Source organism: Grammomys surdaster, unplaced genomic scaffold, assembly GCF_004785775.1.
Source record: "Grammomys surdaster isolate TR1022 unplaced genomic scaffold, NIH_TR_1.0 125357, whole genome shotgun sequence".
NCBI classification, from domain to species: Eukaryota; Metazoa; Chordata; class Mammalia; order Rodentia; family Muridae; genus Grammomys; species Grammomys surdaster.
Genome location: NW_021620229.1, coordinates 1,234,205 through 1,248,072, shown reverse-complemented (window position 1 = coordinate 1,248,072; position 13,868 = coordinate 1,234,205). Strand labels below are relative to the sequence as shown.

The 13,868-nt window shown below is 46.3% G+C and overlaps 1 protein-coding gene across 3 annotated transcripts in view; it reads right to left on the bottom strand.

Annotated features, from left to right (window-relative positions):
* The window catches only part of Spata13 (spermatogenesis associated 13), a 126,732-nt gene that overhangs the window by 55,391 nt on the left and 57,473 nt on the right, over positions 1-13,868 (bottom strand). For 2 of the 3 annotated variants that reach the window (XM_028785868.1, XM_028785869.1), the window contains one exon: positions 1,672-2,034. In XM_028785868.1, coding sequence (XP_028641701.1) covers positions 1,672-2,034 — 363 coding nt within the window. Of the gene's footprint in view, positions 1-1,671; positions 2,035-5,827; positions 5,908-13,868 lie in introns of those variants that run through there. The other variant, XM_028785870.1, reaches the window with a different exon arrangement.

The window sequence follows — 13,868 nt, the reverse complement described above, 5'->3', positions numbered from 1 at the left end:
GAGAGAGAGAGAGAGAGAGAGAGAGAGAGAGAGAGAGAGAGACCCCTATGAGGAGTGGGTACCTTCAGAGGCCCCAAGAGGGCGTCTGATCCCCTGATACTGCAGTTGTAGGTGGATGTGAGCTGCCTCACATGGGTATTCTATAAGAGGAGTAAGAACTGTCTCCCTTACCAATGAGCTGTCTCCCTCCCTGTGCTTTAGGGTGTACACCAGGGTCTCACTCTGTAGACCAGGCTGGCCTCAATCCCACAAGCTTTCTGCCTCAGCCTCTTGAATTCTAGAATTATAGGCACAAGCACCATGTCTGTACATAATACTATTTTGACCTTCAGAAACATAGTATGTTCTGAGTATCTCAAACTATCCCCCAACTGTGTCTTGAATTTAGACACATTTGCTTTAGTTTAGTTAGAAATATTTTCCAACAAGTGGAGTACCTTAAAACAAAAGGATCTTAAAGACCATGTAAGTATCTTTAACTTCAGTTTTGCTTGTGTCTTTTGTTGTTTCTGAGGCAAGGCCTCATAACCCAAGCTGGTCTCCCTTGGGTTTACAACCCTGAATTCCTCATCCCCCCACTTCCCTATCTCAAGAGCTGGGGTCAAAGCCATGTGCCACCACACTGGGCTTATAACTTTATAACTTTACTTGAAGAATTCAACTCAACTGAATTAAGCAAGGGTTTTTGAGTGTTTGCTACAAGCAGGGCATTGTGCTGAGCTTGGCAGGAAAAACTTTTAACACACAGCCCAAGCCTGATATAGAATTTCTTTTTTTTTTCCAGAGAATTTTACAGGTAATTTAAGAAAGTACCTAGCCCGTTGTTAATATGAAACTGAGCATATAAGTTATTATATACACTATTCTGTGACTGTATGAGCATGGCCATGTGTTAGCTGGCATAGGTAAGCAAAGGAGCTGGACTTTCTCCAAGACAGAGCCTTTACATGAATATTCCATAACCTTAGAGTGCTCACTAAGCACTTGAGAAATACTTGTCAAATGTGCTGGGGGCCCAGTGGTGTTTATGGTCAAACCTGCAACCCAGAAGCAGAACAGGGAAAGGTGGTATTGCTCTGTGGTTAGAGGGCTCGCCCAGCATCCTTCCAAGCCTGGGTCCATTCTAGGGATGGTGGGTGATGAATCACTGGGGACAGAAGTGATTTTAGAAGATAGAGAAATTAGTTCTCCTCCTAGCATGGTCCTCTGATCTGTTTTGGGGAATGGATGGAAGGAACACAGGGCTTCCTACATGAAAATAAATGCTATCACTGAGCCACATCCACCTCCATCCCCTTCTCTTTCATCTTTTACTTTACTCCTATGTTTGCATTCCAACAACGAACCACTTTGTCGTTCGAGAATCACTCCCCTCAGGAAGTAAACCAGATAAAGCCAGGCTATGGTCCCCGGCTCAGGTCTCAGGGCTTTTCAGACACATGGCCAGTCTGTGCTGTGAGCTGAGGCTCTAGGTAAGGAGACTGGAAAGCAGATGATGAGACAGCAGACTGTTAGTGTGGATCCAAGCGGGTTACAAAGTCAGGAAGAAAAGGGGTGAGGAGGTATGTCCTCCTCCAGAAGGAAAAGCATTGTCCAGTTTAGTTTGCAGAGAGGACAGAGGCAGGGAGCTGAGTGTCTCTGCTCGCCATGGTTGAAGAGACCAGCTCTTACTTGGACCAAGAGGTTCTCCACGTCCTCTACCTGGGTGCTGCCATAGAAGCTGACCCCTCCAATCACAGATATAGGTCGCCTTCTCCGGCCTCCCTTGGAACAGCCTGAGGGGGCGCATGGATCCTGGCTGGTGGTGGTCACACTTGCTGGGCGCATCCTGTCCACGTGGTCTTCATCTGGAGGGTCTGCAGCAATGGCATCTTCAGGAATGGACAGGCTTCTGATGGCCAGCTGGCCGTAGTCAGACAATGGTCGTGGCCGGGTGTGCCTCCCCGAGCCCCACCTCCTCCTGGAGATTCGAGGTACCTCATTCTGCTCCTCCTCCAGGCCTGAGCCCTGCCGCCAGTCATTCTCAGTCACCACCTTTGCAAATGAACAGGCTGAGTGAGCTCAGAGATGCAGCCAGGTATGAACAGTGGAGCAGCCGCCTTCTGCCCCCTCCCACTCTGCAGAACCAGACAGTGAGAGACAATTCACTGTGGATTAAATGAGCCGAATTTTATTCCAGACTGAATTAACTCTGCAGTTTAAGAGATCTTTGGGGGACCAGAGATGAGCTACAGTGAGACATTAAGAATGCCAGCCAGTCTACAATAATAAAATGAATATACAGCTAAGGTGGGTGTTCTCCAAATATGCTTAAGAGCAGGAGGTTAGCCACAGCAGCCAGAAGTGACTGTATAATAAGTTAAATGTGTAACAAGATCTACATCTTCTTTCAGTGTGGATGATACTGACACATAGAAGGTGCAATGAGATATATCCAGGGTTGAGAGGGCTCAACATATGAGGACCCCATCCCACAGCCACAGTCTGATGGGAGTGGCCTAAACTAGGTAGGGTTTCTGAGCTATCAGACTACAAACACTGTGTAGGCTTGGACAAGTCAAGGCTGCTAACCTTGGCTCTCAGACTGGATACATTACACAGTCCCATTTTCTATGACCCTCAGCTGAGCACGGTGGTCCATGCAGCAATCTCAGTGCTTGGGAGACAGAGACAAGAGGACAGTGGATTCAAGCCTGCCTGGGATAAAGAAGACAAAGATTCCTGACTCTAAAAGTGACCACGCTTTTTTGCTGGAGGTCCCTGGATCAAACCTAGGGCCTTGTGGGTGCTGAGCAAGCACTTCACCAAGTATTACCACCAAGTTACACACAAACCACTTCTAATTCTTCAAATAAGTTTTCCATCTTTGGGGGAAGGGAGGACAGGATTTTGCTATGGATCCCAGACTGGCTTTGAGCTCTAACCTACTCCCTGTCATTCCTGTGTAAGCAGTTATGGACCACCAGGCCCACCCAGGCTATATACTTTCTCAAAAGCAATCAGGAAAACATGCACAGTTTGGAATGGGGCAGACTTCCATATCCATCACTGTGAGGGCCAGGGGCTGGTTGAGCAACCTCAGGCAAGTGACTGAAATGCCTGTTAGAAGAACAGGCAGGATAGGCCTTATCAGGTTAAGTCAACTGTCACTCTACAAAGATGGTCACAGAGTAGCATCCTCAGAGCTTTCCCTGCCTGGAAATAGGTACCCATCTACTTGACAGATCCCAAAATCTGGACACAGAAAGGACTGGGCTGGTCCAGATACTGACATTAGTTGTCAGCACCAGGCACAACAGTTACTCTGAGCCAAGCCTGAACTTCTTTAAATACCCAGCCCAATACAGTGTGTGTGTGTGTGTGTGTGTGTTGTGGCAATCTTCCTGCCCCATACTCCCAAGTGCTGAGATTACAAGCAAGGGCTAACCATCTGGCTTGTCTCTATTCATTTTTTAAAAAACACAAATCAAAAAGGGTATAAAGCCACAGGTTGGGGGGAGGATGCTGGGATATGCTGAGGAGGCAGAAAAGACTACACAGGAAGCCAGAGATGGCAGCAGAGCAGGCCGTGGGTGGCTGTCAAAGGCAGGTGGCCAAGGGATGACACAGTAATCTGAGGCAGTCTGGCCCCACTCTGTCCATGAGAGTCTGGGCCAGAAGGAAGTTAAATGGTGGAGGCCCAGGAAGAGGAACTTCGTGCCAGTAACAACAGAGTCCTAACATGAAGGCTTGTTTAATTTCCAGTCTGGCATGTTTGAGTGTTCACTAAGATTATACCAGAGTCTAAGACCAGTCTGAGTAACACAGTGAGACTCACAACTCAAAAGAAAAAAAGATACAGCATACATGTATCAAATTAAAATTCTAAACCCCATAAAGAAGTACAGCTCATCAACCAAGAAAACCTGTGCTAACACAGCAGCTGGAACATTGGAGTGGCATTTTCTTACTTTGTGTGAAGATGCACCAGTGTATGTTCAATCGTTAACTCTGTACTGGCAGAGAGCTAGGTGCTGGCAGGGTTCTAATATTGCCATTCTATAGTCTGTCACCGGGTTTTCTATATGTAACTGCTTGCCTTTCCTCGCCTGCTGTATCTATAACATATCAGAGGTTGCCTCGCTACTGACTGGTATAATAAAGAGCTGACGGCCAAAATCTTGGGCAGGAAGTAGGAGGCAGAACTTCCATAGAGAGAAGAATGGAGGGCAAAGGAAGAGAAGTAGGAGACTCAAGAGCTGACATGGAAAAGAACAAACAAGTATTGTAGCAAAGCAGAGAAAGGTATAGAGCTAGCCGTGTGGTGGGCTGTAGGCTAGACAGTCAGGGTAAGTTAGATGAGATAGCTGGAAGACTGCCCAAGCAAAAGGCCCAAGCTTTAAACTATAACAGAAGTCTCGTGTTATTAATTATACCATGGCATGTTCGAGAAAGTTGCGCTATACTGAAATGTAGAGACACTCTAATTCGCCTCTTCATTCTTCACTTTATAGACACTGAAAGAGAAAGCAGTGTAGTGGTTTGCCCAGGGCCACACAGCCACTCAGAGGACCTCTGAACTTCCATTGAGCCTGTCTGTGCTGCGGTCTGGTACCTTCCAGACACTGAGGGGCAGATTATACTCCACGAATTATGTGAGACTAAGACACTTGAGAAAAGTTGCCCCCAACTCTGTTACCTGGATGCAACAGTCTCCCCAGTGAATTCCATGGTCCTAAGGCCCCCTCTAAATCTCATTTTCTTATACTGCTGGGGAAGGGGAGAACCACGGCCCTGGTTTTCCTGAGTTACTCTCCTACTGGCCTATTTCTCATAAGAGACTCGTTCCCACTCAACTTCCTTCCTCTCCTACTTGAGATCCTCACCACCCACTAAGAGTAATTTTTCTGTGAAATCAGCACACACCCAGGAGGAAATATATATGTTTTTATCCTTCATAACATCACCATGGGAAAAAGAAAAATCATAAAGTTATTGTTTTCTGAATTTATGAAAATCGGATTATTAATGGGGGACTGAAACAAATTACTAACTTGAATGACATAGGCAACTCAAATACACAGTAAGAATAAATCCACTTACATAAAGTCATTTAAAAAGGGTAAGCAACAACTTGCTAGAAAACCAGAAGAAGTGTGCGGAACAAAACCAGAGGCGTAGAGTAGTCTAACTACTACAAACATTAAAAAACACCACAGTTGTTTTTTTAATGGTTAGAAGCTGCTTTGTGCTTATGCAACATGCAGCTTGTATTTTCTTACTGATGCCAAAAATAAAGAAATATACCAGGAAGTGACCGGGGCTGGGCAAGGTAGACACAGGCAAAGCAGCCCTGCATGTGTTCTTGACGTGCCTCTGTGCCAGCTACTGTCTGAATACAGGCAGCACAAATGGAATCCACTGTAACCGGACTTCAGTGTTTGCACAGTTCCCCTGGAGATGCCAGAGGTGGCACCCTCTAAAAGGCACCAAAGTGCCTTAGGGATCTCAAAATCTAGCGACTAGCACATGAAGTTGAAACACGCATTTTAGGAGAGAAGCCTGAGTTTGAGCTCACATTCCAGTGTTGCTCCTCAGCTAAAACGACAGGTCCCTTCCAAAGCCAGTGCGGACTTGGCTTCAAACGGACAGACCCAGGCATGCCAGGAAGGACACTACTCATAGGTGCACTGTTCTAAACTATATACTTTTTCCTTTTAAGCAAAGTTTTTGTGCTTCTAAAAATATTGTCCAGGTTCGCTGCAAAGACTGTAGATTAACAGGCCCATTCTTAGAACTTTTAACATATATTCCAAGCAAGCATCCTTCCCTGCAGGCTGAAACCTACCTGAGATTTAGCCATGGGCAGGGGCGGCCCACAAACACACTGGAGGAACAGGCAGTTGACCACATCCATGTATTCCAGAGCTTTTCAGGTCTTTTAAAGGCTGTAATTAGGGCCCTACTCGGCCAAGCAGAGCTCTGACTGGTCCAGTCCAGCAGGCTCAACTCACTGTCTCCAAGTCCCTGAAGCTTGAGCCACCAAGTCACACCCAAGTCATAAACCTTTGTAAACAGACCTTGCACTCTGGGGACTGCCCTTTTAACTCTTGCTTTGCTGAACTCTTGAAAAGTGGCTTTCCTGGTCAGTGAGCAGTATTTTCTTCCTATACAGGACTTCTTTTTTCCAGCTCCAAAAATGAAAGACTTATACAAACTAATATAATATAAACAGCTTCCTGGAACATTTCTGTGAAAGGAAATTATTAACTGGAGATTAAAAATAAATACTTAAAAGAGCCTGGTATGATAGCATCTATTCAGAAGCAGTAAGCAGGCACAGGCTTAGCTGGCAAGTGCCCCCAGACAGATGGACTCCTAACCACTCTGAGTGTCTGCCAGTGTGCTTTGCAGAGTGATCTTTCAAATGGGCTCACCCTGGATTAGGTGGGTTCTAAGCCAATGGCTGTTGACTTTATACGCTAAGGAAAATCTGGATACAACACAAAGGAAGCAAGCTACCTGAGGTGGACTAGAGAGTGATGTTGATTTATCTATCTGGACGCAGGGTTTTATGCAGCCCAAGTTAGTTAGCTTCAGTCTTGACCCCAGCTGAGGATGATCTTGAACTTTGATATTTCTGCCTCCACTTACTAATTTGGGGGGATTTCATAGTGCTAGGCAGGCGTTCTAACAACTGAGTGCTGTCCCTAGACGAGGAGTGACACATTAACAAGGCTTGATGAATGTCACTTCCACCAGAAGCTGGAGAAGGTGGAGCCTTGCAGAGACTGGATTCTGAGACACTGTGACTTGGAACTTGTGGCTTCCAGACTCATGGGGTGGTAACTGTCTGTTGTCACAATCAACGAGAAGTTTAAAGCTGGCCTGAGCAGCATGGCACTGGTGTGCATTTGTGTGAGGTTTACATATATGTCCTAGGATATTAAGTAAGAACTTGGAAGATCCCAGGTGAACGACAGGTTTTCAGAGTTCAAAACAAGTGCAGAGACATAAGTAGGACTTATGACCCACGAGGTAGAGACAGAAAGGTGGAGAGGACAAGACCAACCTGGGCTACTCAGGGGGACCCTCTCTTTCTCTCTTTCTCAAAAACAAACAAAAAACAAAAAAAACTAATAAACTATCTGATATTGTCTGAAACCACAGCAGACATAGGCAGATGGCACATCTGTCACTCTGCCAGCCAGAAAGGAATCTCCATTCTGATCTTAGCACAAAGAAAGCTTAGAAAGAGAAAATTGGCAACAAAAACATACATGCTAGAACATTTCTTAGCCAGCAGCCAGAATTTCCTTTAGAAAAGAATACTTAAATTGACTTTTCATATTTTAGGATTTCAGTAACCGATTATGACTTTCTAGCCCCAAATTAAACAAGCCACTAATTAGAGGAAACTGTCAAAATACTATGACTGACAGTTCATATTAACATGATTATCTTCTACATTCTTCTCCGTGCTGAGGACCCAGCATGTGTCAGACAAAGCACTCAAATACTAGTCTCTCATAAACGTTAGAATGGTTAACAGTTTACTAATAATAGGTACTAGAAAGTTTACTACTGCTACTCCTAACATTCATATGATACACTAGGGAAGGACCATGGCTATTGATCGGCCTTTAATTTGATTTCCCAAATTGGGAAGAGAAAACAGTAACTTCAATGATTAAAAAAACTTTTAAATTTTGTCCACTTGTCTGCAACGTAAATAAATAACTTAATTAAAAAAGATTCAAGGATGAAAAATTAAATACTTTGTAGACTGGATCCAGTGCCCCAGGCCTGGAGTAGTCAAAAGTGGTCCCAGTGAGTCAGGAGGCTGGGGCAGGAAGGACACCTAAAGCAAGAGCTTGAGGCCAGCCTGGGCAACAGAGTGAACACTCTTCTGTTCTCCCCCCAAAAAGGATGGATGTCAGGAGGATTGGAAGTTCAAGGACCCTGTCCCACAAAATGAAACAGATAATGAAAGGAACAGTGGGAAAGGCAACAGACACAGCTTGTTTCCTCGCTATGATAGTTACATGGCATCCACGCACCAGATTAAAACATTTACTCGGTACGTAAGTGTCAATGTCAAGAGGTGGGAATGAGGGTCTGCTCTGGAAAGCAACTGTGTGATTTTGGTTCCTCTCCCTCTGCTGCCCTCCACCCCCGCCCCCACCCCCGCCCCGCCCCGAGCCCCGCCCCGCCCCCGCCCCCACCCCATGGTTCGGTTAAGAAGTGAGGTCCCCCCTATGCTTCGCAGTTGGCCTAGGACACATGGACTCAAATGATTCTCCTGCTCTGTCTTCCCAAGTTAGAGGACTACAGGTGCTCACCATGGGCCTTGCCCCTGGAGTTTTCAAGAGGCAAATTCTCTTTGAAACATTTCACCAGACATAAACTAACCTAGATATAAGCCACAGGAAGCCTGACAGTCACACACACGCCGGCTTTTCTTCAGACTTCAGCTTTTAGAGATAATCTTAGGATTTTTTTTTTCTTCCCTGAGACAAGGTCTCACATGTAGCTCAGGTTGGCCTGGAACTATGTAGCCCAGGTTGGCTGCCCATGAGCTTCTTGCCTGTGCCATCTAGCCTAGAAGTGTTACTAAGTTTACTGAGTTCCACCCTGTCAGACCTTAAGGGTCCATCAGAACACTATGAAACCTATCACCATAAAAAGAGCGTCTTTGTGTGGAGTAACAGGGAATGAGCTTCTCAGAGCAGATGGAAACAACTTTGGAAAAGACTGAGTTGGAAAATGACTCCGTCACACAAATAAAGGCCACTTCACAAGGACTCAAGGTCTGAACGTCTCATCATGCTTCTGCAAACAACCCTTTTCTTGTTTTCCTCCTTTTTCCTTTTTTGGGAATTGGGGTGTGGTGGGGTGGGAATAGAGGTTAAAGAGCAGAACCTTCATGCATAAACCAGGCTGTCCTAAATGTATACCTCAGCCTGGGGTGCTGGGGTGCTGGGGTGCTGGGGTGCTGGGGTGCTGGGGTTACAGGCATGTGCCACCAGGTTTTGTTCCCTTTGCACTCTGGACTTTTCTTCTAGCCCCCACCCCCACTCCCCTAAAAAAAGAAATAAAGGGGAGAATAGGTGAAAGCCTCTTAGGAGGAGAACAGGAGTGTAAGCTGACACAAGGAGCCTGCTGCCATACCTAACCACCTGAGTTCTCTCCAGGGGCCCTAAACAACGGAAGGAGAGAACTTACTCTTTCCACAAGTTGTCCTCTGAGCACCATAAGCACGCTGTGGTACACATCAAACACATTTAAAAAAAAAAGAAACCACATCTAAGGTAGATGTGATAGCATACACCAATAATCCCAGCACTCAGAAAGCTAGGGCAAGAGGACTGTGAGTTTGTGGCCAACCTGAGTTCCACAGAGGGGCTATCTCATAAGACAAAATGCAGCAGCCCTAGGAAGCTTGGCTGGGGTGGAGCTCAGTGAGAGCGCTTGCTTAGCATTCACTGAGGCCTGGGCTCAATGTTCAGAACTGGAAGAAAAGAACCATGAAATTTTAGTACTTCAGAAGGCATGACTAGCAACAAGACAGGACAGAGCAGGAACAATTCTCTGCAATCATCTGTGGTGGCTAACAGTGTACGCCCCTTTGATTGGGCTGGGGGTGCTCGGTAGTCAATACAGCATTGTTTCTGGATGTTTCTTTCCAGTCAGCATGGGCGTCGATGGGTCCTCCCTCACCGTGACTAGATATAGGCTGACTCCATCTATTCCACAGAGAGCCCAGGAATGGGGTACTACTCCCCGAGTAGGGCTATCAATCTCATATCTGACGCTAGTTTGGCTCATCAACCCAAGATTGACACCAGCTTTCTCATCGCTGCTCTGTTCTCAGGCCTTCAAACTGAGACTGAAATACATCAGTAGCCTGCTGGGTCTCCATCCTGCCATGGCAGATGGTGGGACTCTGCCTCCATCCCTGAAGCAGCCATTCCTGAGTGTATCGTTTCCATATCCCTGCTGGTTCTGCATCTCTCCAAAAGCCCAAAACTTCTACTTGTTTTATTTGCAAGTTTGAATCCATAGCCCAAGCTGGCCTTGAACTTACAGACATCCTCTTACCTGTCTCACTAGTACATAAACAAGAGGTGATCTACCTACTATTTAGCTAAAAAAGGAATAAAGAACTAAAACACGAAACCTGCTATGACACATGTAAACACTGAGGACAATCTGCCATCGAAAAACATTGGTTTCAAAAGATAGCACGTCACACGATTGCTCCCTTAGCCCACAGATTTACAAGAGTCACCAAATGTTCACTTAAAAAGCACAGCCTGGCATGGTGGCATATGCTTTTAATCCCTGCCCTAGGAAGGCAAAGGCAGGTGGATCTCTATGAGATTGAGGCCAACATGATCTACAGAGCGAGTTCTAGCCAGCTCAGTGAAGCCCTGACTAAAAAACAAAACAGAAAAGAAAACCTACAGCAAACCTACAGCGACTGTGTTAGCCAGTGGCTAAGGCATTGAACTACAACTGCATGGAGATGCAAAGGCAATCGGCAGATGCCTCTTCTGGGCTGTGAGCATACACTGACTCTAAGCAGGCCTGGGGGACGTGTGGGGAAGGCAACAGTCACTAACTGGGCTGTTACAGCAGCTGCCCATTTCCTAAGTCATCAAGCTGAAGGCTTCCTATTTATGCCTCCGTAAAGTGGCTAAGTTCATCTTGAGCAGACATTCTGGGATCAATATATTTCTTCCTTACCACCACCCCCCTTTTGTTTTCTAAATGTGGATTTTAAAAACCATCTATGTTTATTGTTTATATATGTGTGTATGTACATGAGTGCTATGGCCAAAGAGTAGAGGTCAAAGAAGTAATGGGAATTGGTTCTCTCCTTCCACCATGAAGGTTCTGGGGGTTAGAACCCAGGCTTGATGACACATGCCTACCCCTACTGAATGGTCTCACCAGCCAGCCAGGCAGCTAGCCTTCCTTCCTTCCTTTTCCTTCCTTCCTTCCTTCCTTCCTTCCTTCCTTCCTTCCTTCCTTCCTTCCTTCCTTTCCTCTTTTTATGGGGTCTTATATAGTCCAGGCTGGTCTTGGAACTCACTATGTAGCAACAGATCACCTCCCAGGTGATGGAATTACAGGCATGTACCTCCAGGCCTGGTTTATGGGTACTGAGAATTGAACCCAGAGCTTCATACATGCCCAGCTACATTTCTGCAGACGTAACATCATCTTCCTGGTTGTAGGAATGGCTGTGTGACATAATGTCTAAGCCACCAAAACCTCCCAGAGGCAACACCTTAGGACTTGCCAGGTGCCTAAACCATGCCAGGGCCTCCTGCCCTTCCACTGGACAGCACAGAAGCAGCAGTATCAGAAGCCTCTGGAGTCATTCGCTCAAGATGAAAATTGGCCCGAAATTACTGTTTCCCTCCTGGATGACTCTATTGCTCTGAGTGGGGGGGGGCACTCTATTTTAGCAGCAGGGTCCTTGTAGTGCCAAAGAAGGCCTCCCTTTTTGCTTCCCAGGCCAAGAAGTTTGTGGGTTGCTTATGGGTGGCATCCAAAGGCAAAGTGCTTCCCAGGTGGCACCGAGCACCATTGATCCTCTGTCCCCAGAAACACTCATAATGACTCACTGCATATAGAAATGCAAAAGGACTTTTCAGCCCACACCCTCCTAAGTGCAGGAGGGTGAATGTCTGAATGTCACCCTCCTCATGACCTGTGGAAGAGACTTGGGAGGGCTACAGCAACTTTACAAGGCTGGACCAGTCAACCCTGATCCCTCAGGTCCCCACTGCTAAACCTGCTCATACTCCCCCTAGTTCCTCAATGCCTACAGGGTGAAGTCCAAGTCCACAGCTCCAAGCCAGGTCCTTCCTAATCAAATCCAGACATATTGATCAACCATATCTCCCATCTCGCCGCCCAAACAGCTGCACAAAAGTTAGCTAGCCCATCTGCAGTTCCCCAAGCACAGCAGTTTAGTCATCTGGCGTCATCATATGCAAGCAAGCCTCTGACAGACACAGTAAGTCAGGTGTGCTAAACACCTGTGATACCTTACTTTATCTTCACAGCAGCCTGTGTGGAGGGACTGGTCAGCCTGGGCCAACCTCAGAGCAGCTTGTGTAAGGGACTGGTCAGCCCTAGGTTAGAGCCTCACTCTGTAGCCCATGCTGACTTCAAAGTCAGTGATTCTTCTAGCCTAGCTTTACAAGTGCCACCATGGTAACAGCTGGCACCTCATCCTCATTTTGAGGATAGTGATGGCTTTATAGTAAACAAACCACAGCACCCCCATACCCCAAAATCTGGCACACAGCAGGCGTTCACTGCCAGGGTGTGTGACCAGCTCTTAGGTGTTCTTCTCCCTGAGGCTCAGTCTTTAGCTCCTGTCCACTGTTGCCTCCTCACCTCCTCACCTTCAGGCTTTTTGATATAACCCGGCAGCCTTCCTTCTGGTCCCTTTCCTTCTGAATGTCTTCTCCAAAGTGCTGAGCCTGGCTTGTCTCTGTTCGCACACATTCCTAGCTCCTTGGCGTTCATCAGGTAACAGATTCTCTGTACAGAGACCGGGACTGTGGTTGACCCGAGCATAACCACTGCATCGTAATCTGGGTTGTGTACATCAGACCAAACAATGCTGCTCCTCGTTCTTTGCAATGTCATAGATCGATGACACCTCCCGGAACCCAACTCCTTTCAGTCAAGGGTGGTCTTAGTTTAAGGTAAACTTCGGATTACCTTAAATCTCTCTCTGGTTCTCTTGTCTTTACCCCTGGCAGAGATGGGTGAGACTGCAGAACAGGTGACACTACACTGGGTTTATACAGTCCTGGAGATCACACTCAGCATGGGAAGAAAGCTCTCTTCCTCAGGCCCAGGATCCTACCTTTAACAAACAGAACCTGTGAGCAAAGTGGTTGAGAAGCACAACTCTTCTTTATCTGGTCTTTGTGTCTTTTGCGGGACTTATCCCACGCAGGTAATTCTCACCCATATCTCGGTGTCACATGTATGCCTTAACGGGCTTTACCTGACTTCAGTCTCTTGCACTTGGTAGATTCAAAACATACTGGGCTTGGGGCCATCCCTGAATAGAACACACCACTGTAAGGATATCATGGGACTCATCTTAAAGGACTGGGGCAGTAGTAGCAGCGGAGTGCTTGCCCTGTATGAACGGTTTGGTCACTGGTACTACATAAACAGGTGCAGTGGTCCACACCTGTCATCTCAGCATTTGGGAGGTGGAGGCAGAAGAATCAGGAGTTCAAGGTTTTATGGTGAGTTCAAGGGCAGCCGATGCTGAATAAAATTCTGTCTTATAATAAAATTAATGTGAGACCAATCTAATTATTTGAAGAATTTCTCAAATTTTTGTAAAACTATAATGCAGTGTTACATACAAATAGAGTTGAAGGCTAGAGGCTGGAGAGATGGCTCAGTGGTTAAGAGCACTGGCTGCTCTTACAGAGGTCCAGAGGACCCCAGTTAGATGCCTAGCACCGTATGGCAACTCACAGCCATCTATAATAACATTCTCTTCTGCTTCCTCTCATACCAGGCACATACATGGTACACAAACAAACATATACAGACAAAACATAATTTAAAAAATGTTAAGATGCTAGATAAACACAGTGTTTGATATAATGTCCCTACTCTAGAGACAACTAAGACCCTAGAAGTTCAAGACTTACTAGTTTGCCCAGATCTCTAACTGGTGCTTTTTGAGGAGCAGAGCCAGAGTCCCACTAAACTAGAAGCATTTACGAAAGATTCGCCACAGTGCCTGGGATAGGCTCACAGCTGGTGCTCATTCCTTACAACCAATGACTCTAGACAGCAGACAGGTAGAAAGACAATATCCCTTATGGAAATTC